The 25,923-nt window shown below is 39.9% G+C and overlaps 1 protein-coding gene across 3 annotated transcripts in view; it reads right to left on the minus strand.

The window, feature by feature from the left end:
- Positions 1-25,923, minus strand: part of PARVB (parvin beta) — a 53,066-nt gene that overhangs the window by 11,208 nt on the left and 15,935 nt on the right. For all 3 annotated transcript variants that reach the window (XM_015870134.2, XM_015870151.3, XM_015870144.3), the window contains exons 2-10: positions 24,642-24,731; positions 22,003-22,073; positions 14,171-14,273; positions 10,943-11,083; positions 10,060-10,175; positions 4,914-4,972; positions 3,299-3,318; positions 2,354-2,415; positions 1,031-1,099 (exon numbers count right to left, since the gene is read on the minus strand). In XM_015870134.2, coding sequence (XP_015725620.1) covers positions 1,031-1,099; positions 2,354-2,415; positions 3,299-3,318; positions 4,914-4,972; positions 10,060-10,175; positions 10,943-11,083; positions 14,171-14,273; positions 22,003-22,073; positions 24,642-24,731 — 731 coding nt within the window. The remainder of the gene's footprint in view (positions 1-1,030; positions 1,100-2,353; positions 2,416-3,298; positions 3,319-4,913; positions 4,973-10,059; positions 10,176-10,942; positions 11,084-14,170; positions 14,274-22,002; positions 22,074-24,641; positions 24,732-25,923) is intronic.

Here is a 25,923-nt window from a genome sequence, read left to right on the forward strand (position 1 = left end):
AGGCATTTAGAAGCAATTTGTAGTGACAGATCAGACCAAGTCACTCATTTATTTCAACAAAGATGTAAGATATCAACAAATGACGGGTACTAAACCAAGTCACTCAAATCAGCTATCAGTACTCCCGGAATAATTCTCTAGATGTCATGATTTTTTATTCTTTTTTGCGAGGACATTAAGTTAACCTTCCCTCTACAGCACGATGAACGCTAGAAAGAATACTTGTTTCTGTTTTTCTCAACCAAAAAGCCAATCTGAAAATAGCTTAACTTGACCTCCAGAGTTAGAACTACTCCACTGACACTGAAATTCACACTTAATGTTTCCAAGCATATTCTGTACCCATTTTAGTGCTAGAGATGGGGGGCTCCTGCAGAGCTGACTGTAGTGGTAGACAGTTACCTCAGTAAGCTTTAAACAAACTAACCTGGAAACAAACAGCAGTCAAACCATGGCAGTACATGAGCTCAGAGTTGCTAATCCACACTGCTGAGAAGCGCTCACAGGATAAAGAGGACACAGAGGCCTTTGTGGCAATAGCAAAATTGTTTCCAGTCCCTCTTTGATGTGATCAAAGCTAGCACTGATATCACTGTAATGAACTGCATGCTGCAGGCCAGATTCCTCCTGAGAGCCCCAGGCAGCCAGCTATTAAGAGCTCCCACCAGCTCATTAGGAATCCTCACTGCTAGTAAGATACAATCCACCACCCATCCATAACTATAGCAACAGCTTTACAGCATACCACTTTGATCCAGGAGTCAAGCTGCCCTGAAATTCAGAGGATTCTACAGTCATTAAAATGGACATAGTGAATATCCAGGAATTTCACCTTAAAATGCAAATCAACAGCAATATGAAGCACAGGTAAACATGCGAAAAGGGAACTAACACCAGTGAACGCCACTGCTATTTAAAAGAGCCTATAAATTAATGTGTCCAAAGAGAAGTAGTTCCATAACACCGTTTTACAGGGGAAAAGGGCCTACATTTGTCATTTACAAAGTTAAACAACCAGAAAAAAACTTACCTGAGTTTCTAACTCCGTTACTTCCAAATTCAGTTTGTTCAAGTGTTTGTTCACAAAGGTGATCAGAGACTATAAAACACCAGAACCAGTGATGTTAGAACTATAGGTGATGCCTACATGAAAGGGTTAATATACTCTTTTAAGTCATTTTTAAGTTTAATAAACACGACTTTGTGCTATTTGCTTTTAAATAAATCAATACCAAAAGAAAAAAAAAAAAAAAAAAAAAAAAAAGAAGAAGAAGAAGAAAACAGCTGAGTAGAATAATCACTTTTGTTGCAACATAAGCCAGGAGTCACCAGGTGGTGCTATTACACACTTGTTATCTTTTCCAGCACATAAACCATAACTCAGCATAGTGGGAAAAGGCAGTGACGGCATTGCTTCTTTGCAGTTTCTTTGTGAAGATGAGGTCAGCAGTGGGTGCATTTATTGCCCACTAATCTTTTCAGTTTGTTAGAGAACACCCGTTGAGTGCAAGGCAACAGCGACACTCAGCTAAGACTCCCAACAGTTGGTACCAACAGCACACAGCTCCATGCCCACTGCTGTTTCTGCAGCGATAGGCACTTAAAACAGCAGTCAGGATTTAACCCAAATCTGTACTGTGTGTTTTTATTCACACATGCAAAATCCTGCTTAGCCAGACAGGTCTTGAAATATCAAAGCAGAAGCTTGCTTAGAATGCTTTCAAAAGGGACAGACATACTGTTGGAAGTCAACACAACTGTAGCACAGGTATAGCTAACTTAACTCAATCAGCTTTAACAAGACACTTCCAGAAGACTTTTTGCCACCACTTGATGCTCGTTACCCTTCAGCTCAGTGCCTTCTTGCTGCAGGATAGCACTTGAGGAATAAAAGCATGTACAACTGTCCAGACTGAATGATCTGGATCACTGCAAATACTCTGCAGAGTGGCTTTTTCTAACCTGCACCACTTTAATTGGATCAGATAAAGAAGTAGCTGCTGATGCAGTGAGACAACAACATGAAGCACTGATCTTTGGCTGCTGATCTTTGGCTGCTTAGGAGCAACTGAAAACAACATATATGGCTGCAAACTAAGCATCAATGCCTCTATTAGCACTACACAGAAAAGCCTGGGGCAGTAAACAGCAGTAACCAGACAAGAGCCTTACTGAAGATGATCAATCAAGGTACGACCTGTCTCTGAAGCAGTGATCTTTTGGGAATAAGCAGCCTTTTTATAACTTTAAAATCCTTTTCTTTCACTTTCAGATTTCTCTGGATACCTTTCCAAAAGTGTAAAAAGAAACCAATGTAGAAAATAAAATATTGATTTTTATTTATTTTTTTTACCTTTTTGACAACGCTGAGTTTGTCCGGTGCGTGATCAAAGAGTGTGTCAAAGGCATCGCGTTCTGGTTTTACAGGGAAAAAATATATATTAAAATGAATACACCTCCAACAGCCAAGTACAGGATGTTATGCTTCATAAGTTTAAGGGCCTGTCTGAGGAAGATGCATAACAGAGATCCAAGGTAAAAGTAATCACCTTGTTTTAGCATCTACCTAAACACCAAAGCAAACCACACTAGAAATTTCAGGGGTAACTGCAAATAAATGCATCATTCACTGACCTCCAGGGAGGTGGTTGAGTCATGGTCCCTGGATGTGTTTAAGAGCTGTTTGGTTGTGGTGCTCAGAGATATGATTTAGCAGAGGGTTGTCAGAGTTAGGGTACTATGGTTAGGCTGTGGTTGGACTTGATCTTTGAGGTCTTTTCCAACCTGGGTAATTCTATGATTCTATGAGAGAAAGCACTGTATGAGTACCGTAAAAGGATTAGGACCAGAGTCTGCAAGTGGACAGGCAGATAAACAGAGCTTTCCTTGCACTCATACCATGTACCTTTGTTTCATTAATTTCCATATGCCCATTTATATTTAAATTAAGCAGTCAGGCTCTGAGGAAGGTGTTACTTACTGGTGGGGGCTGCAAAGATTTTTGTTCACAGGCCACCAGTAATGGAAGTAGGAAATACTGCCCTGCGTGGCATTTTTACTGTGTATTACATAAGAGCGAAAACAGACCAACAAGGATTAGTCTGAAAAACAAAGGCTGTGCACTAGATGATCCGTTTCTACCCACTGTGTGCAGACAAAGAAAATCTTCCCAACAGTTCAAACTTGTGGCACTGCTCAGTTCAGTGTCTTGATCTCATGAGAAAAAGCAGACAAAATTTCTGTGTTGGATATAACAAAACATAAATAAAACAAAATCAGGGCCAACTTTATTACTTACCAAATCTTCCCATCATCATCCTGCAAGTCAGAGAATTAAAAAACACTGTGTTAGTTTATGAATAATCACTTTGAAAATACAAGTCCATGGGCTTAACAGGTCTTTTCCTGCAAGATGCCGAGGGCTGACTGCTCCCACTGTGTCAGGAGGCTGGGCATGTTGCAGACATGATGGAACGTGCTGCAGTGTCCACAGCAGATCACCAGTGATGTCAGGGAGATACATTTGAAACGAATGGAAATTATGGAAGTCATGTTTTTATATGGAATTGTGATTTCTTTTTTTTAATGCATCACTGTTTTTATGACGAAGAGTGAATGAATGCACTTTTCTGTGGACAGTTTTTACATATATCTTCGGTACAGACTATAATGCATAGCTCAGAAAGAGTAAGGCTATCTATCTTGCTTTAATCTATTTTATCTGAAGAAAGAAAGCATACATCATATTTGACTGTAAAGTAAATAATACTGACAGATGTGAATTATACACACAGCCCAGTGACATCAGCACGCAGATGTTTATCAACTGAGCATCAGGCCCTAATTTGCTCAGAGGAATTGGAAAGTATTCACCTAATGCTGGAGTCTGCTGATTATTGCATTTTCTGTACCTGTCCAGGTATGCAACACTTTGAACAGTAACCTCTTTTTATATATCATTAAGTAACTTAGCACGCATACTAAACACATGCATAAACACACAGAAGTAACTGTAAACATCTTTCTTGCTAAAAAATGTCCAAACCCTACCACACAGATTCCATCTTCCAAACCACACCAGAAGGAGAGAGGACAAGCTAACTACACTGTTCAAGAGCATAGAAGGAATTTTGGTCCACAATACAGAAGCAGAGCTCAAATCCTACAAAGAACACTATGGATCTTTAACATCCACACAGAGATGTTATGATCTCATTTTTTAATGTTTCCATCTGAAATATCTTCCCTGCTGAGCAAAGCCACATGGTACTTCATTTATCTTCAAAGCCATGGAAAGCTGAGCCAGCTCCACAGGGAGACAATACACAGAAAGACTGAAGGAGGGCTTGTGTAACCCCTTTTAGAAAAGTTGACTTCAGGCCACATGAAGGAGAGCCTCATCTTTTATTTGCAGCCAAAATGCACGTCTTGCCTTTTCCTTATAAAAAGAAATGTAAAAACATAAGGCAGAGTAAACCCATTGCAAAAACTGGAGAGCAAGGATGTTTATTTTTATTGAGCTCTAGCCCTTAGGTCCCATACAAAAATAAGAGATCTCTTCTTACACCTTTATCAGGGTATCACTTCAGTTTTGAGCCATTGCCTTTTGTCAAACTAATCTACCCCCAGAATATCTGCACTGGTCCTTCACTTAAGAGAGACAACATCTCCAGACAGAAATGAGTTATGTACGGTGAATAAAGGTCAATTCCAACGAGGTACCCAGATGAAAGTTTTTTTGATACAAGAATGTCAAGAAGACACTGATCTCCTTTGTAACATATTTCTAGAAACAAAGTTGTTTTTATATAGCTAAAAAGCAACACATTCAGGATTTTCTTAATTATTTTTCTGTTTTGTCCCTGTGAAAAATTTCACAGACACAGACTCAAACAAAAACATTCTGTGCTTACTCTGTTGTAGTCGTCAGCTCCTCTGTAACATGAGTTGTCTGAAGAAGGCCTTCGCGTTTCTGGAAATGAAGGGGGAGTTAGAAACAGAGACAGCATTAATGCAGGAGAAGCTCATTAGAGGCTCAACAACATTCATCATCCTCTAGAATCCCGGAGGAGAAAACTGTGTAAACTATGTTTGCTAAGGCAAAGTTTTGTAGGGGTAGAGGTGAAACAGCTGACACAGAAGGGCTCACTCCTACAACAGTTTCATTTATCAAGCTGACAGTCAAATGAGCATTTGGGAAATGTGTATATATTTGCAGCCAATAAACTAACTAACCATTCTCTGCCTGAGATCAGAGTCAACACTGTGCCTGGAACACAGATTAGAGAGTTTGTCAGCCTCACCTTAAACACCCCAGGGTTACTTATTTTGGTCAGTGTCAACCAAAACTTTGACGCTACTGGCAGCCTGGCTCTCAGAAGAGGACTAGCACTGAAGAACAGACTGCCCTGGCTAGGGCTCTGCTGTGCTGGCAAAGCCCTCAGTAGACCAGGGAGGCTCTCCAAGAGCAGACACGTTAGTGAAGCCACCAGTCAGACTCCTACCAGCCATCACCACAGAAATGTAAAGAGCATAGAAGACCTTAGCAGTGATTTCACAACAGACAGCATCTTTCTGTTGCTGGATTTTGTTTCCTTGCAATATCTTTCTGTACGAGCAGAAACTCTTGAATCCCACAAAGCGTTAGTATTAGCTAAGACCACTGCAATCCAGCTTCCTTAGCTTGTTAAGACACAGCACTTCAATACAGAGGTACCAGCACTCCAGTTTTGGCATGTCACAGATGCCTCTGAGGCCAGAAGTGTTTTTATCTGATTCAGAAAAACTTCTCAGCATCTCTTTTCACTGAGTCTATGGGTCCGTTACAACATTACAGCACACAGCCTTATGTTCTTGCCTCCCTCCTTTACATTAAAAAAGCTGACATTAGGAGCTCAAATATCAGCAGTCATCTAGGAACCAGGTCCTGTCAGAATGACTGAGGACACAGTTAATAATGAAAGCTGCTAGCTCTGGTAAGCAGGGAAACCAGCTCCCTCAGGCACAAGCTCTTTGCACATATATAGTCTCAATCATTTTCACCAGCTGAACCCCAAACAAGAACTTATTAGGCAGAACAGCTTTGAAGAGAAGCACATCCTTCCCCAGAAGCAACCTAAAATAAGAATTGCAATAAAAAAAAAAAAATCAGTAACAAGAATTCATTCCTTTCTACTCCTTATTCAATAAATGAGGGCAGCGCTGCTTTCCTAAGCCACCCAGGGAGCCTGGCTAAGAGCAGAGTCAGAGCCACTGTCTCCCACCCTTGAGCTGCGGCTGCTCCCTCCAGAGCCTGGCCCAGAGCTGGATCCAGCCCACTTCTGTCTTCCCAACACCTTACCTCTATATCACGAATATACCTAACCCTGCTCCCCCGAGGGAGCCACGGGAATGGTGCCAAAGGTTTGGGAAAGAAAGCCAGGATGACAACATGCATGGAAAAATGAGGAAGCAACTGACACAGCAGTGTTTTCATGTATATGGAACAACGTTATCTTTATTCCATCCCAAGACTCTGCTGTACTCACAACAGTTTCTGGATCATTTGGTCACTGTGTGCCCTGTGAACAAAGCCTCAATACGAGGTGACTAGTGAATAGTGCCTCCAAACTGCTGATGAGGCAGAGGGTTGGATACCCACCACTGATTCACCAGAGGGTGGAAATGGCAGCACTTCTATGCAGCCCTCTCAGAGGCAGCTGAGCACACACACAAGGCCAGGTCCCTTGGCCTTGCATTCCAAAACAAATGTCATCCATCGATAAAACCAGGATTGCTTGCACAATTGCCACCAGACGTGTCTTCTGCCTCTGACCTTTCTGTACCTCAGGCTACAGAGGAATTACTGTAAAAATTCCTCAGATCTCCCACCTGCACCAAGGTGGGACATGCAGCAATGTTAAAAATGAGGACTAGGAAAGCTGAGTGCAAAAAACAGCAATTACTGAGCCTTGCAAAAACAACCAATGGGCAGGGAGCCTTACAAACAACTTTTACACTCACTTCTGAGAACATTTTTGTTTTCCTGAATTACAGTATTTCTTCATCATGCAAGTTCACATTTCAAATATCAGGAGACTGTGAGATGTAAGAAAAATCTCGGGATTTCCAATTCTCACTGGAGCTTCACAATGAAACCACAAAGTTTCAATCCTCCTTGCCCTCATTAAGAAGGGCTGGAACAAAAGGGAAACACTGAGTGACACTATTATTAAAGCAAGTACAAACTTACACTCTTAACTCAGCACTTCAAGGACCTGTCAACAGGATCTTAACTAAAAGACTCACCTAACCCTTGTTCTGCTAGGACACTTCACATATAATTTGGATTTATGTTGCCACGCTTACATTTTCTACTTTATTTGGAAGAAAGGAAGACCTAAAACAATCAATTTTGTGGGTTCATTTTTGCACCATGTAAACACAGCCCCTTGTGGTAAGAAGCACCTCAGGCATCTGCATAGTGCGTAAACAGCTCAATTAAACTGAGAAGCTTAATTCAAAGTGTCAAAGTCACCCATGAGAGTGAAACTTAACTACTTTGGAAAACTTCAGTGTTGGTGTGTTCTTGGACAATTCTCCCACATCTTTCGAGGTTTTCTTGCTATGGTATCAATTCTGCAAAGCTTTGTCATCCTACACTTTACAAACTACTGATTTATCTCCTTAAATATACATTCAGATTATAATCTTACATTAACTGTGATCCAGTTTGAAAGAGCCCTAATAGTGATTAGGATCTGTAATAAGAAATGATTTAACAATAAAATTGATAATTGTAGTAGTTTTCTTACTTAAACTGAGAATAATGCTAACCTCGTAACCATTTTCATTTTTGTCAGTGAAAAAAAAGACTAAGTAAAATCCATCTACAGAGATCTGTGTTACTAAAACAGCATATATTTTTAGACCAGATGACGAATGTTGAACTACAAAAATGCATTTTTCCGAACTATAAAGCAGAAGTTATTCCTTCAGCAGGAACACCGTAAAGAAACACACTTCAGTTCATATCTTGTCTTGCATTCCACTGAAATAAACAAAGCTGAATGAAACAAGCAATGAAACAAGCCTGCTCTTGCACAGGCCCAGCTGAGGTAGGCTCACAGCCAGCAGTTGCCACAACCATTTCCAGGACCCCAGACTCTAGGTTCAAGAGCAGGAGTTTACAGCTTCTGAAGCTTCAGTTAACACTCCTTGTACATGGCATGGGAGTTCCTTGTTTGCTTTCCTTTTTCTTTCCTCTTCCTTTCTTCCTTCATTTCTTTTCCTGCTTCTGGTCAGCCTTCATCTCAGCCCTGTCTAATCTCCAGATTCAGGGACTCTGGTGAATCAGATCCTCTCTATAACTCCAGCAAAAAAGGATGTGTGAACAATTTCTCCAAAGATTTCCATCCACTACAGGATGTGAAATAAGCTGTGAAAGGACGAGGAAAGGCAAGCATTCTCTGTAACCCCAGGGTTTTGTCCTGACTTGTTACAGTTACAGAAGACATTTCACTGTCCTGGGTAGAAGGAGACTTCTAACATGAGGGTGACAGAGGACTTTTGACCACCGTATGTTTTTTTTTTCCCCCTTTCTTCTCTAAAGTAGTCAAGAGAAACTAAAATAAAAATTGATCTTCTATTACACTCACATTATTTCATACCTAATTCACTGTTCCTAAAATGAAAGAACTACAGCAGTCTGAAAGCAGATCAAAACCATCTCTTGAAAAGAATGTATACATTTATTGTGAGGTAGGGAATATCTCAATTAATCACTTATATCTTACCCTGTACCTCTAGAGTGTTCAGGTCTGGAGTCTAAAAAATGCTATTACTTAAACATAAAGGAAAATGAGGCTTGCCTAATCAACCACAATTCAACTGCATCTTGTAAGGGTATCAATATTTGCAAAGCAAAGACCACTTTATCTTCTTGAAGTGGCATGTGCAGAAGGCACTTCCATAGCCTGTTACCAGCAGCTGAGCCTGCCTTGCAACAGCTCTGAGCACCACAGCAAATAGTCATGGCATGATCAGAGGATGGCCAGATGGAACAGATCTGCCTGGTTTTGCAACCGTCATTCAGGAAAGTTGGGTTTACATACTACAAACTGTGCTGTCATGAGAGCTTCAGTTGGAAAAGAAGGCAAGATGAAAAGCAAGAGTAGAAATGCTCTGAAATTAGAGCCATTGTAGACTGAAAAGAAACTGTTCAAGTCAAGCAGAGAAAGGAGTAACTATAGCAATATCTAGGGCAGAAGGGAAGAAGTCAAGGTTCCTCGGATGAAATCTATTCTCCACATCTAAGGAAAGCTAACAAAAACACAAGGCTGTGCAAGAAATGATGGAAACTCCACTAGTGTGCCAAGGAAAACAACACATCTAGGTCTGAATAATAAGTCATTGGGGAAAAACAACATCAGTAACAGGCTTCACAGAATGAGGCAATTCTAAATGTTGAAACTCTCTCCTGTACTATTTGTACTTCAGTGACTTCTCTATAAAAATGCATGGCATAAAACATTTTCTGAAGTGCCAAAGTTACAGATGGAACTGTCTTTTATACAAAATCACATCACATTTTTAACCTCATCTTGCAATAGAAAATCATGTAATCATATAGGTTTGAAAAGACTTTCAACATAATCAAGTTCAATCACTGCCTAACACTGACATGTCCACCACTAAACCATGTCCCTAGGTGCCACATCCACACATCTTTTAAATACTTCCAGGGTTGGAGACCCCATCACCTCCCCATGGAGTCTGCTCCAACTCCTAGATGCCCATTTCATGAAGAAATTCTTTCTGACACCCAATCTAAACCTCTTCTCACGCAGCTCAGGACATTTCCTCACATAGTGGTCCTAAACATACTAGAAAGAGAATATTCTTGGAATCATATTTAATCACACAAAATGCATCCCCAGGACTAGGACTCACTAAAAAAACTAGGACAAGAACTTTCTAAATGAGATGGGAGGGCAACAGACAGGAGCAGCCCAGCAACATTAATTCAGAATACTCGAGAATTATCGCTCTGACAAAAATTTTATAAAGTTTCATACTCACCCGTACAACCACCACTTGTACAGACACATGCTCAGGCAGTCGAATGGGAGCCCTGAAATGCATTGCCAAAGCTACTAGAAGGTGAAGAATGGAAATCAAGTTCTTGCCATGGATCGCTGCAGGGAAAAGCAAGCAGAAAAAAAAAAGAATACTGGCATCTTATTTTACACAAATATCCCTGGGAAAAAGGTGGATGAACTGAAAAAGGTCTACAGTGAAGACTAATTTCTTTCTTTTTTCCTTCTCCCTTCTTTTTCCTAAATTAACAAAGGCAGCAGAGCCCAGATTCAATTCCCTTCAGGTTACATAACTAATTTAGGAGTCCAATCATTTCAGCTCTCTTTCCAGTCAATGAAATAAAAACAGTCAGAATCAATCACTTTTTTTCCACTGTACTGGAAAATCCTGCTTTTAGAAGATATTCAGAGTGTTAACACAAGCTTTCCTGGCTGTAAAAGACAAATAACATCCACTACCTCAGCAAAGCATCTTCTCAAATTCCATTCTCACTTTTGGACCATAACTGGCCAAGCTGGAACGTGGGGCACTACCTTCTTAGCCTCTTAGAAATTGCATCTTTAAACAGGACAGTGTAATGGCCACAAGGCTTAGATCACCCTCTAGTAATTGACTGACTGCTGAATTTCTCGTATTTGTAGGATCCAAATTTGGGAAACAAACAAATAGCTTTCTAATAACAGCATACGCTTAAAGCAATAGCACTTATTCCATAGTCACATATGCCTGTCTTTAAGGGCTACAGAAGAAGGTACCAATTACAATCTACGCATGGATTGGTAATATCTTCTATGCAAATAAATAACTGATTATCACACACCCCTTGTCTGTGAAGCTGAAAGAGAAACCACAGAAATGTCCTTACAGTCAACGTTCCACTTGATTGTCCAGCCATGTGGTCGAAGTAGATCATGGACAGCTTCCAGGACCGTCTGCAACTTTTGTTTCTGACCAATCTCAGACTGAGTCACTTCTGCCACGTTCAGTTTACGGTCAGCCAGTTTTTCTGTATTTGAATAAAGCCAACAACAAAATGAAACAAGCAATACCAGGTTGATAAAGGAACTGGGTGGGAATAAGAACTGCACAGTACTGGAGATCAGAGCTGGGCTCTGCTAGAAATTTCCCAACAGAATCATTTTTCTTCAGAAAGCAAAATAACTGAAAGCAAACCTTTATCAAAATGTGTCAGTTCCAATAGATCCTGCGACAGAAAACAAATAAATGTCTGGCAGAACATGCTCTCCTATCAGGTGACAAAATATTTAGTAACTTTCAGACAGGAAACAAGTTAGCAGTAATGGCATCTCCTGCTTTCTTTCATCGCCAAAAAACATTTGGCACAACAAAGCCTATCCTACACAAGGAACTTCCATTAGTTCAACAAACATTTACTTCAGCTTTATGAAATGTATTCTGGGCTAGCTGAAGGTCTGAATTTAAGCTACAGAAACTGCACCTCCTCAAGCCTTCAAGAGAGTCATAGATTCATACTGACATTACTGGAAGTGGCTTAAAGAAATAAGTAAGCTACTACAATATTGTTGCATTGTCATAATGTTGTCCCAGTTATTTACTTCCAAAATGAACTAACACTGCATTATTTTCTGAAATGACGTAACTAAAATGTTAACTTTGTTTCTATAATAAAATTATTTGTTGTAAAAATCATAGAAAAGCCACTTTTCTCTTCTTCTGCACTGTGACCTTTGCCAAAGAGGCAGGGAGTCAAACATCCTTCTTTCAAACAAGAGAGCTGAGGAAGGTGGGACAGACTTTTCCATCCACCAGAGCAATGGAAACTGCTGATCTCTTTTCTCTCTTCACTCTGGAGGAAAAAAAATGGCCAGACTCTCTGCGCTGGCAAGTCAGGACTGGATGAACATATAACAACTACATATTCCACTCTTTAGAACAAAAGAACATCTTTCATCACAACCTTTTTCACAACATGGGATAGGCTAGAGAAACATTTTAAAGTTGTCAAAACATACTCTTTCAAAAATGGAAATATTTCTGGTCTCAAGTTCAAGAACTCATTTTCTTTTGGACATTTTACGTAGCTGTATATGTATTTTTAAATGTCAGAAATACAGCTTTACTTTAATAACCCAAACAGAAAAGATTTGCAGGTTATCAATTCATGAACACTTTCAACATTTTGATTGTTTCTATCAATCTAAGAATTTGTTATCAGTATCTGAATAATTTTAATGGGAAAAAGTGTTCCTTACCCAGGATGTCTGTGAGGCTTTTTGTAGCTGGCTGCCAAAACACGTAAGCATTATTTTACATTACCTTAGATTTTTCATTAAAAAATAATCTATTCCACAAAATTCTTTTTTTTTTTTGTCACAAGTTATAGCTCCAATCCATTCTCTGCCCACCTGAACTTCCAGTCAGTGAGCAGATTTCTTTCTACCCTGACACCAAAAGCACTACACCATTCCAGCCTCTCTCTCATTGGCACTGCTTGCATTTAGTTGATAAAATCCACTAAGCAAGGAGCCCTATCAAAATTGGTCAGATATTCATTTGCTCATCTCTGACTTCAAACAACTTCAAAGTAAACCTGCAGACAAGCTGTTGTCTTTCATCTGCCCATCAAGGCAGATCTTTCTGTCTGTCCACCAAGACAGATATTCTTGAAATACCTCTCACAGACAAGGAGAGGTAACTACCACTCAAAGTTTTATAACCCTACTCTGTTAGCCTTTCCTGTAAGCAAAAGAAAGAAGACTTTGTTGTAAAACTAAGGATTGACTTAATTGCGAGAACTCAAGCATCAGGAGCGCCACCACCAGGCATGACAAGCTTTGCTGTATCTTGCATCACTGAGAGGGTATGAACAGTTTCAGGAGTAAGTCTTGCTGAATAAATCGAGATACCACCAAAACATTCATGCTGAGATGACACCACAATGGGGCCTAGCTGTGATGGCTTCAGGCCAGGGAAGAAGCATTTGCTCTCCAGTTAGTGACCAAACAGGGTGAACATAAGGAAAAGTCAGCCTAAGTAAAAGTCTCAGGCCTGCAAGATGTACATGCCCACCTCTTCTCCTGTAGAAGTCCAACTAGTCATGCATGTATGGACAACAAACACTTTCTAAGTGTATGCAGGCCTGAGGGCAGAAACCATGGCCTCCATAGAGAGCTCTGATTTGTTAAAGTGCCTTTATTTAGGAGTACAGCACCAGAGCAATGGGCAGCTGAAAGTTCTCTTACAGTGACATAACAGATGCTACGCCAAATCTAGAACAGTTTTGTATTCATACAAATGTTACGCACCAGTTGTTGTTAACCAATTTTAAAAGCTTTTGCTCACCAAAACACTGCATGCATGTTATTTGAGGACTATGTGCACAACATTCAGTAAGTAGTCTCAATTAATGCCAGTGGAATTAGCATCACTAAATCCTTTCATCCCCCTCTGACACTTATATTCAATATATCAACCCACTGTTGAAAACAGCAGACAGCTCTCACCGTACTTATTTATCTCCAATAAACAGTAGGGATCTACAATGGATACCTGGTCTCTTTGCTGAAAACACGCTGGTAAGCCACTACAAGTTCTTCTCAGTTTTGATTCTTGCAAAAACACACACTACAAACATGTAAAGGGGTTGCAAAATCACTTAACTAAATGTATCTCCTTATGTACCATTTGCACTTAAGAGCACTTTGTGAGTGTGTGCCTGCTGTCATGCATTCTCTTTTTTTTTCCCTAGAAGTAATTATGAACTCAAAAAAAACCTCTCAGTCCAAAAAGCTTTCAGGAGCAAACTATGAAGACAAAGTTTGGACCACCTGGTTTCTGCTTGGTCTCCTCTTCACCTTTTCTTCTGCTACATGTCAGCTCTCTGTACTACTCCTAATCCCCAAATGAGCTACCTAAGAATGATCCCCTTTCAAAGGCAGAGTGCCTGAGAAGAACAGATGGGAAGCTGACGCTGTAGCTATCAGTGAAATAAACTGTACCCCTGGTGAAGCAGTGAGCTACTGCACAACTTCGTGACAGTCCACAACTATGAAAGGGATTAATTTGGGGCTTCTTTCGCTTTCTGGAGCCACCTTCTCTTGTGTGAACTCACCTAGCAGCTTCTGCAGCACCTGCCCATCATAAAGGTCCTCTTCAAGCTGTTTGACAATGATTCTCTCCTCCACCAGCACATCGTTAATCCAGTCAATTAGAACCTGGGAGTACAGAAAGAGGAAGCAGATATCTAAAAACCACCCAAGTATGTTCCTTTAGGATGTAACCAGGAACAGAAAACAGAACAAAAATAACCATATTTGCGTATTCCTAAGTTACAGAGACAAACAGACAAATGTTTTTGCTGTTATTGTTTTTATTTCAGGTCTGGCAACATGGTAATTCTAGTGCCCTGTATTTCTTATTTTACCTTCTTACTGCTCCAATTCTAAAGCAAGTAGTAAACAATAACAGTAGCAACAGCCTTTGCCAATATCTAGCAAACCTGCTCTCCATGTCTCAAGCCTCAGGCCTTACCTGTCTCAAGCTATCAGCAGGCCTGCCAGGATTGGAACAGACTGCAGAAAGCATTGACTGAAGTTGGCAGTTGTATTTTTCTCCCATTTATTATTTGGAAACTAAATGCCTTTTGTGAAATAATAAGAGTTCTGTGAGGAGAGATGTCAAGTTGTGTTGCTAAATCCTCAACACATAAGGGCAGAAGAATATTGCCCATCACAGATATGCAAAATACAAGTAGAGCCACCTAAACTAATGTGCCTCAATTAAAAAGCTCTGTTTTTTTTATTTGCTTCATATAGAAGAACTGATTCAAAAGTAATGCCTCTTATGTTATTAAGCTGGTTCATGATGTCAGAGGTGGATGCTGGTGATACGGCAGTAGAGGCTGAACCTTCCAACCAACATTCCATTACATCACGCTGCTATGTGACAGATGGCAGCAGAGGGGCAGTCTGACAAAGTGGTATCTGACATGGAAGCGCAAATGAAGCAAAGATGTGTCACTGAATTCTTGCACACGGAAAAAAAATTGCACCCACTGACATTCACTGATGCTTGTGAGCATAGTGAGGTGGCACATACTGTATATCAGCAGTGGCAACGGCAACATGAAAGAGAAGTCACATTCTGGACAGCTATGCAGATTTTTACGAGTGCACCATGCAGGCTCTCGTTCATCGTTGGTGAAAATGCACAGCTAGCGGTGGTGATTGTGTTGAAAAATAGCATTATGTAGCTGAAAATCTGCGCTATCAGTGTTATTGTGCTCCCTGTATCTGTTGTAGCGTTCATGGAAATATATGAGGCATTACTTTTGGAGCAACCTGTGTGAAACTGTGGATTCTTAAAATTCACTTTTTGTTTAGATCTTATAATTCTGCGTCTTCTTGGCAGTCACAATAGATAAGAACTCTCTTTTTTAATATTCAAGATAATATGAAATGTAAGGCAAATAAAGTGCTGCACTGGAAAACACATGCCTTTTCATGGAGACATGAATATTTGACTATGTAGGTCACAGAGATATTTAAGTAATCTTGCTCTAGTGTCACAGCCTGATAGAGACATCACATAGCAACAGAGAGGAGAACACCAAGATGATGTGTGCCCCGGTGGCGCAGTGGTAGGAATGCCGCCTTGCAACACTGGGGCCCGGAGTTCGAATCCCCCCTGTGGTGCAAGTGGTAGAAGTGCCGCTCTGCTACACAGAGGCTCGAATCCCGGGGGTTGGACTCGATGATCTCTAAGGTCCCTTCCAACCCGCACGAGACTATGATACTATGATATGATACTATGATTACTCTTCCTGCATTGCATCTTCTAGCAGTTCTTAAGATGCCTCTTCAGCTGTCTCTGGATCAGGTAAAGTCCCACTGCTCATTTCTTCTCTTTGAAATTTAAAGCTAGGATTTTATGGCACATCATCTACCATCAGGAACTGGACGACCAGACTTTGCATTTCCTTTGTAAACCTCTAACACAATCAGCTCATTAGAGATTACAGCCAGCAAAAGCCAGCTGCAAGAAGATGCAGCCCAAATAAAGCAACAGAACTCTGCTCTGCAGGTGGGAAACTATGACCACATTTGGAAAGAAAACTCCTATTAACTATTTTTGTCTCTTTCAATCTTTTTTTTTCAGGGGACAGAAGAACATTTATAGCAAAGGACTGAAGAGACAGGCAAGTCAGTAAAAAAAACTGCCACAGCTGAAAGACAAGAAGGACTTGAAAACTATTCACCAGTGGTACTGAAAATCAACTCCTAAATAATGAGACATCGCCTTAAGAGAGATTTCAGAAGCCTTTCAGTATAAGGTGATTGCCCAGTTCTGAAATGATATATGTTTTACTATCGTATGACAATCAAAATCCCTTTAAGACCCTAATATGAAGATGCCAGATTTCTGTTTTTGTAGAAGTCTCAGGGCACTAAACTACCTGAAACCTGTAACTAACGCACCATTTTTTCCTGTGCTGAATAGTATTGCAGTCAGAATCTTGAAAATGCCAAGGAATTTAAAATAGAATTCTGCAAGTGCCTTCTAATGCAGGAGTGAATATCCCATTTTCAATTTTCCCATTTACTGTAGGTAAAGAAGAATTACAAAGAAAACATGTTGGAAATATGTTGATATGGGTACAGGCTATTAAGATAAAAGGGAAATGCTTACATTATATAGTACTTAAATGTCTTTGAGATATTTAACACTGAAAAACATTTGACAAAAAATTATAAGTGATACAAAAAATTACATTCCAATGGTAGAAATTGTATGAGGTCCACCCATAGTTCTTTTATTGTTTTAATAGAGTAACACCTGAAAGAAAGAAAAATATCCCAGAGAATGTTCTGGCTTTTTTAATACTCAGACTACAGATCCAGCTGTAGTAGGAAATTGAATTTGCAATTTATATTATAAAACAGAAAAGAATCCAAGTATTTTTACAGCACTGGAAGACTGACAAATGTTGCAATTAAAAAAAAAAAAAAAAAAAAAAAAAACATGACCAAAGAATTTACCATTTTCCCTCTTGATTTCCTGATCATGTCTTAATTAGGAGCCTGGAAAATCTTTCTGCACTTATTTTTATTTCTATTTCAAGGGACATAAAGCACTGTTTTTCTTAATGAAACGACTAACACAGGGAAATATCTTCTGACTCTTTTCTCACGAAAGGTCAATGTTCCAGTTCTTTATATTTGCTCCCTCATGCAAAGACAGAAGCTGAAAGTTTTCAATAACCTGAATGTCCAAAAACCTAAACAGCCTGACACAGTCATGGAGCACTTGGTGGGAAGCAGACCTAAGGAGCAGCCAGGATTTTTCCAGTGCCTAAGTTAAGGCTACATATGCTGCATTAAATAAGAGATGTAAAGAGGTACACTGCAGAACTGAGGGAAAGCTTCACGGCATAGCCTGCTGTCCCAGTGTCAGCCCCAGCATTATGCCTCTCCTTACACATAATGGTTGGTGAAGCCACCACCACATCCCGCACATCGCTAGCAATCTTCTGTGCACCTAAGGCTCACTTTGGTCAGTGCACGGAGACTCAGAAAACAGCATACAGGTACACCGAGATGCTTATGCCTCTCATCCAGATCATACCTTAAAAAAAAATAAAAATTTAAAAAAAAAATAAATCTGCTTTTCTATGTATTCAGGATTAACACTGATCCTAAAACTTCAAAGCAATATTTGCACGTCCTGAAAACCATGGCTGCCTTTCCATGCAGATCCACACTCATGGAAAGTATCTCAGAACGGCGTCAAATGCTCAGACATGTGCGTTTACAGTTCTAAAATTTCCAGTGCTGCGCTAAATTTTGACACATCCACTTATTACATCATTTTTGGCTAAATGCATATGTCTGATTAAATCAGCCATGGTGTATTAATAAACATTGGATTGAAATCTGAACTTTGTTGTGAGGAAGACAGCTGAAATTCAAAAGTGGTAGAAATCTAGAAGGAAAAATGAGTCTTCTGCCAGGCTATTTGCTTTTCGGTTCATGGAAGATGGGCTTTTACATCAAACTTCACCACTTCTGGGAAGTGTTTCTGTTCCGCAGGCTGGCTACTCACACAGAACTGAGGCACATTCGGAGTTAATCTGCAGAGTTCAAGGGCATAAAGAGCCCATGGCCACTGCTCCACAGCAAAGAATAACATGAAAAACAAAGCAAGCTACATGAATGAGCCTCCCACAATGGCAAAACAGGAAACCCACTCACAAAAACAGGGAGAAAAGAAAACTCTGATTTTAATGACCCTTTTCGCTCTTGACTTCTGAGAGAATTAGGAAGCACAGATCAAAGGTACAAAAGCTTAACTGATTTTAGGACTGAAAATGGAAACGAGCATCAGAAATTCATATTCAGCCTTGGAAACTACTGACTACACACAAAGCACTGCCAGGCCTGAAAGGAGAGAGAAGGCTTCTTTTTAAAAGCAAAATAGTGAGCTTTTAGGAAGCAAGGTTTCATTTAGTTACACTTGAAACCTTTGTCATTTGTCACTTGGCAAATATGTGACAATGAGGAAAAGCAGCTCACACATTTTAGACACTAGAAATAAAGGACTTGTGCAAATTATTTAGACACATAATAAAAGCATGACTCCACTCTTTCCCTGACCTGAATTTTCAGCTTTGGATCTGTTCAGCCATGCCCCAAACTGTATTTACACACAGAGCACATGAAGTAATGAAGAAAAGGCTGCTGGCCACAGAGGGAACTTATTTGAACACACCAGAACATATCACTTCATACTGACAAACTGTCAATGAGAATACAGTAAAGGATGTTAACAAACAACACTTTAAGGCATAACTTCAATTACTGACAATTTTCATATGTGCAAGAGGATTTAAAGTACGTATTTTTGCAATGCCAATTAAGCAGCCTTCAGAGAGGTTTTTCACTGTATATCTGCCTTAGTACAAATGAGAAATTGGGTGGGTTTTTTTCCTTTTCTTTTGGTTTCTGCATTACCACAATAGTACACAGCTTTTCTCCCAACCGCTCTGTCAAAATCACTTCCAAATGCTCACAAAAGCTTGGACCGATTAATCCATTATGTATATAATTCCTATGGCACTAGGCCTAGCAGAAATTAGAGCAATATTTTGTGGAGACAAAGAGATATCACAGTGGTGTCAGCAAAGGAGATCTCTGCTTCCTCTTTGCACTATGTTCCATCTACCTCAACTGCATGTGACTGATGGGGGAAACAGAAACACTCAGAATCAGTGATAGCGAACCATTGGCATGTCATACTACAGTGCTGAAAGGGATTTGGGCTGGCACCAATTAAACTAAGTCATACTGCCAAATTTTAAAAGGCAGCAGGCTCTGTTTCTGCTATTGACACATTCCTGTTAGAAGGGAAAAGAGAACCACTTCATACTATAAAAACCTCAATCCATTCAACTCCTTGATTCCTTGTTATTCCACGGAGATCTTTGATCTCAATCTCTGCGAGGCCCAAAGTTTCGATTGGCTGCTGCTGCGTAGCACTTAATGTAGCTAATTCTTGTCTAGCACTGAAGCTCCTGGAAAACTTAACCAAGGAACACACAATAAAGGATAAACTGTTTTTTCTGTGTGTGTGTGTGTGCGCGCGCTTGTTCTTCTGTGACATGAAACAGGTTTTGCCAACACAATTTAAACCTCTCCTTCCCTAAACAGATTCACACCGACACTGCATTAAATGCTTCTTTGCTAAGCTTCTGTAAAAACACTGAGAGGTATGCAAATGTTTATAAATTACTTAAATCACATCATTTTTCAAGTATGCACTCCACAGGACACATCTCCTTCCATGGTTGATGACCCCAAGGAAACCATCTGAGGTTACATGCTGCTCCTTGCATCAGCTGCTTCAGTTTAATTGGTTGTGAATTACCCTTACTACATGCAAGTGCAAACTTATGTACTGAACCAGAGTGTGATTCTGCAGTGCAATTGAAACACTCAGGCTCTTGGTCTGATTTTCACTCCTCCTGAAGTTCTTCAGCCTTTCAAGAAAGAAAAATATAACCTTGATAGATGACATCCAGGCAAAGCACACCACCTCATATTGAATTCAATAGCAAAAGTTTCAGTTTAAAAGCAATGATGATTTCACTATCAAGTCTCCTGCATCACAGAGTGCACTTGGTTCCTTTACCGCAACAAATCTTGTTCATCTAAATCATTCATTGCAGCATTTCTGCTCTATTAGCAACAAAACCACAGTATATTTTGAAAGAGTGGTGCAAGGCCACTGTGCCTTTTGGAAGAATTAATGGATCTGAGAATCAACAAAAAAGAAGAATGTGCAAATTCACCTAATTTAAAAACAGAACACATCCCAGACAAATTAGAATAACTAAGAAACTTTGAGGGCTACTCCTCCCTAAAGTCCTTTTGATGTGGTTTTGTCAAATCCTAAACACATCCTTGTAACATTAACAACAGATCATTCCACTTGTTTTAAAGATTTGTCAGATGAACTGTGTGCTGAGACATTCTGTGAAGCATTTGCTTGTAGATAGAGCAAACACTGGTTCCTGAAATGAACATGTCGCAGTTCACTCCTCTATCTGGAGGTGGACACACTAGCCAAAGTTTTCAGACCCACCTCACTACAGCCGGATTGTTGTTTCCAACAAAAAGATACGTACTTTTTTAATGATATTAAATTAACAAAGAGAAATTGCAGCAGGAATCGTAAGGGAAAACACTCCTTATAAATATATCATATTTGTTCTGAATTGCCAGCACTTGCCATCAAATAATTGGCAGAAACTATAAGCACTGACAGGAGGGAAGAAGCCACACATCACATCAGCACATCTGGGAACACAGTATCATCACTAGCATCGTGGGCACATGTCTCCAGCCACAACACACACTCAGGACACTGTGGCCCCTGCCCTATCCTACAGGTGATATCCTACTTCCTACCTCTCTGCCACATAAAACATAAATACAGGGATAATAAAGGAAAGGAAAAAATAAGAGGCAGAATTGTGCAAAACAAGAGAACCAAAGCCACTTTCCACATTCAGGGAAGCAGTACTGCAGAATGGATGTATGCCTCTGTTCCAAGAAGCCACTGTATGTAAAACTGAAGTTCTACGAGAGAGATGGCTCTTTTCACAAACGTCAAATCAAAACAGTAGGAATTACATAAAAGATAATCAGAACAAACTCTGATGATTAAGAACTTGTAAGCAACTGAATTTCCAGGTGGTGAGTTAACATGTTCTCATGGAAGAGCAAATCACTGTTTAGCTGAATGCCTTTTTCTTTGCTTATAGAATGGCTTGAAAGTGCACGTAATTAGCCTAAGCTGTCCATCAGTTCACTCACCCGTTGGTCTTTGTTCATGCCCTGGAGACCAGCACGTTACTCTTTATGGAAACTGAAAAATTTTAATGGCTTTAAGTAACAATATGTGGGAGCATCTTTTCCCTTTTTCCTTCTTTTAATATAACAGAACACACGGCAAGAAAAATAGCAGTGTCCTCTACCACATGCTTGCTCATTTTGGTCTGACTTTTGCCTTTTCTGAAATCTCTCTAGTGCTTCCCAAGGCTCTTTTCTTGTTTTCATAGAGATAAGAAACCTAGATTTATGTGCAGTGACCTGCAGGTAGATCCAAGTTAAGCTCTGAACCTCACTTTAATAATCATAAGACTACAAAAAACGGTAGTAGAGCTGTACTCCACAACCATGGGCACCCTGACCTTCAGCTTTTTTTTGTTTCTCTCATTGCTGCTCTTAGCCTTACCAATACCATCCTCATCTGTGCTTTCAGTTTTCACAGACACACCTCAGTAATGAGTCTTTCCTTCTTCACTGTATGCTTGGTAAGCAGCTTGTAAATGATTTTGGCTCAGCAGTTAAAGATTTTAAGAAAGACAAAGAACTAACATCCTACCTTGATCAGTTCTTTGAACTTAGGATCTTCTTTTGAGTTAGGATCAATCATAGTGCGTTCCTCATTCTCCTCTGTCCAAATAAAATGGGAAACTAGTTAGAAGAAATGTACACTTGTATTACTGCTCATGAAGTGGCCTGTCAGCTGATTAAGAAATGACTGTGTCCAGTCATCACACTGGCAGGGGAATATCCAATGATCAAAGTGTTAAGCATTTTTAGACACAGAAAGATAATAACTTCCTAAAATAGGACTGTTTCCACTGACCTTCTCCAGCTCAGAATACATCAGAAAAATCACCATCCTCTACATTCTGTGGGGCATGCTAATATTAACATGCCAAAAAGGGCAGTCAGTTACTTTCCTCTCTCTTCTCAGTTTGTACGTAATTTGTTTTTTAAAATAAACCTTCCTAAATCACAATACCCTGAAAAGCAAAGCAAGCTTTTATGACACTAGTGCTGCTGAGACCTGGGCTGACAGTTTGTGCTTCCACAATCTGCTTCCCCGAAACATGGCACATAGAGAGGCTCACATGCACACGGCCCTGGGTGTAAGAACTGCTTAACTTCTAGGGAATGAAAATGACCCACGTTTACATCAGTTCAACTTATGTTTGGAAGAGGAACTTAAAATACATTTTTCATGCGAATAATCTGTTTCTTCCGATACTGTCAGATGGAAAGATGTGAGAAATGCTCTACAATGTCCAGCAAAACAACCACGAGAGGCAGGAATGGAAAGATTAACATTTATGATGGATGACTCAATATTGAACAACTGGAAGCAAAATCAGCTTAAGCTCAGTAAAGCTAACAACCAACCAACCTGTGGCAGAATTATCTTTACAAAAGCACGTGTGGACAGATACATCACATGCATGTATAAACGCTCCCGTAGACATGGATATTGATATTTAAGAATCACCTGGAGCAAGTCTCATATTTTAAATTTTGCTATGTGCTTTCAAGTATTAGACCTCTCCCTGCACCCCTCATTTAGTAGTCAACTGATAGCTGTGATCTAAGTTAGATCTGTTCAAGGGGTCAGCAAACACTGCCTACTAAATTATCTATAGAACCCGCAAGTTTATCTTGAGAAGTAACATAGAATTCTACTTTCTGTTTGATTTCCCAGTTCCTTCCTGCATGACAACAAAGGAGACCAGGTGTTTGGTATGGCCACAGGTCAGGTCATTTTTACTTTGGATAGAAGAACTCTAAAATCTAACAATGACCCATCTACAGTGCCTTGCTCCTACAGCAGCATTCCGGTCCCTCCCCTAGTCAACAGGTAGTCTTACAGCAACTCTAGTTTTATGGTGTGAGACTTCATTACTCTCAGATGACAAATATAATACTCACACTTCAGATAAACTATAGCATGTAACTGTGTTACCTTAGGCTTTTCCCAGACATCTGGGGCCAGTATTTTGCAGTGTCTCTAATCTTTATTAAAAAAATAAAAATAAGGCCCTTCTATCCAGACACATCACAGATTTACAGAAAACCTACAGAGAAACATGATTTTCTTTCTGTTGCTTTTCTCTTCCAGTCCCTTTACTTCCCTATTACTCCCTGGGATGAGTCAAGAAGCCTGGCTGTAAGGAAGTGGCACCCACTACACACCCAGAAAGCTTCTAACTGAAATTCCGAACAAAGTTTGACCCATAATAGTACACAGTTCACCACAGAGTTTTGCTTAAAGATAACCAGTCATCACAGCTTTGAATGAGTGGCCTTCAGAATTGGTTTTATATTTGCCTCCATGATCACTTGCTTCAACTAATTCTGTACATTAAGAGACAGGAAAGGAATATATATATGTATATATTTATTTATTCCAGAAAATGTTATTCACTTCTTATTTCTATAAAATTATGATGCTACTCTTTAAAAGACTTGGTGGGGAAGGGAACTGGAATTTGAATACTTACATTCTTTCTATAAAGCACTGCTTGAGTTACATATTTTCATCTTAATCATATTTAATTACTGACTTCAGCATCGTAAATGGTTATCAGATCCCATTTTGTTGCACCATCACTTAAAAGAGGCAAAAGTAACTAAAGAAATAGCATCCACAACAGTGAAGCACACACATTTCAGTCAAGGCAGGTTAATGATCACATAGGTACCACAACACACTCTTCTGCTACAGACTTTCTGTGAGTTAATCCTTCAGTTTACCACCTATATGTGTAAAGATACTTCTCTACCAAAGGAAGACATCTGTGAGGAAAAATAACGAGTGAGATGTCCTTGGACCATGGGTCAATGAAACTGAAGCAACTCTTAAGCAGACAATCCCAGCATTATTTTCCATTCAATTCTTTGCAAAATTGCAACCTTGTTTGTTTTCCAGGTGACCAGAGAAGAATGGAATTCCTCTGCAAATTCACCGAGCAAGTCAATTTTCCTACAAACTACCTACTTTAAGAACAGCTGCACAGCTGGCACTGCTTTTTAAATTCCATTTTAGACTTTCCAGTTTCCAGTCAGTGGAAATGACATACAACAGCTCTCAATTCTCTCAGTTTCAACTGTGCAATCTGTAATCAACTGCAAGGCAATCAATGTGTGGTCACAGTGGCCACACACATTAGCAATTGCATAGTCAAAATCTGTAGCATACTGTACCTAACAGAGTATCTTCTGGATGGATGTCCACAGCACTTGGGTTCATTGGTGCATTGATAGCATTTTTACCTTCTTCTTGCAGGTCACTCACTGCGGAGAAGGATAAAACAGAAAGAAAGACTGAAATAAATACAAAGTTTGCAGATATGCAGAGGTAGAAGAGACATAATAAGAAAAAATATCTTGTAAATCCATTTCAAAATGAACCCAAACTTTACAGCATGAAGAACTGCAGCTGCAGCGGAAAATAAAAACCAACAAACATCTATAGCTTCTTATTAAACTGAGTCGAGTCACCAGTCTACCAGCTGAAAATATTTTGCAAGAAAATCAACTCTGTGGTAAAAGTAATATCAGAGCGCTTCTTTCTCCAGAAGGACGGGGTGTGGACTGCAGAATGGCCAGATCTACAGCAGACAGCTAACTGTAAAATCTAATTCATTTTCTGATAGCACTACCACAACTCATCACCACTTTTTCCAATGGCAGAACACCAAGTGTCACTATTTGCTACAGGCCTCATTAAAAGCCTCAGAAAATCCTACCAAATAATGAAAATGTATTTAATTCTTGCACTGCCAGTGGCTGAAAAATAGATGCAGCATGGTCTGCTGAAGGCAAATTTGAAATCTTTCACGCTGCCAAACATACAGCTCTCAGTTTGTAAAGTCAGTATTGTACCCTGCATCATTAAGAAGGATACTAAAATGGGACACATAGGACATTATGTAAGGAGGTAGGTACCAACTGCTTACTATCATAGGGCTTAACAGTAAGGAATGTCACTGGAACAGGCTGCCCAGGGAGGTGGTGGAGTCTCCTTCTGTGGAGATATTCAAGACCCGACTCGACGCCTACCTGTGCAACATGGTGTAGGGAGCCTGCTTTGGCAGGGGGGTTGGACTCGATGATCTCTAGAGGTCCCTTCCCTCTACAATTCTGTGATTCTGTGAACTATAGCATTTCTATGGTCTCTGAGGTCTACCTCCCCTTAAAATCAGAATGCAACTACTTACAGTGAACCTTTAAAAACAGATGCATCTGAAGCAGGAAATAAAAAAGGATCATGATAACTCATCAAAGTGACATTTCTGTGTAAGCAATGGCTAAAAGCATTTGTGAGTGGCCTGCACTCTACACTGCACACCTTTTGCAAGGGGAGCAGAGTATAGTTCACAAGTCCAAACCAAACGCAGCATCTACAGGCTGAGATTTAATCACCTGATTAAACATCATTGTTAAATAGACACTTAATTGCCCCTTCTGTGCATTCTTTCTTAGT

The sequence above is a fragment of the Coturnix japonica genome, chromosome 1, assembly GCF_054131305.1.
Source record: "Coturnix japonica strain WE chromosome 1, WE-NBRP24, whole genome shotgun sequence".
Taxonomy (NCBI): Eukaryota; Metazoa; Chordata; class Aves; order Galliformes; family Phasianidae; genus Coturnix; species Coturnix japonica.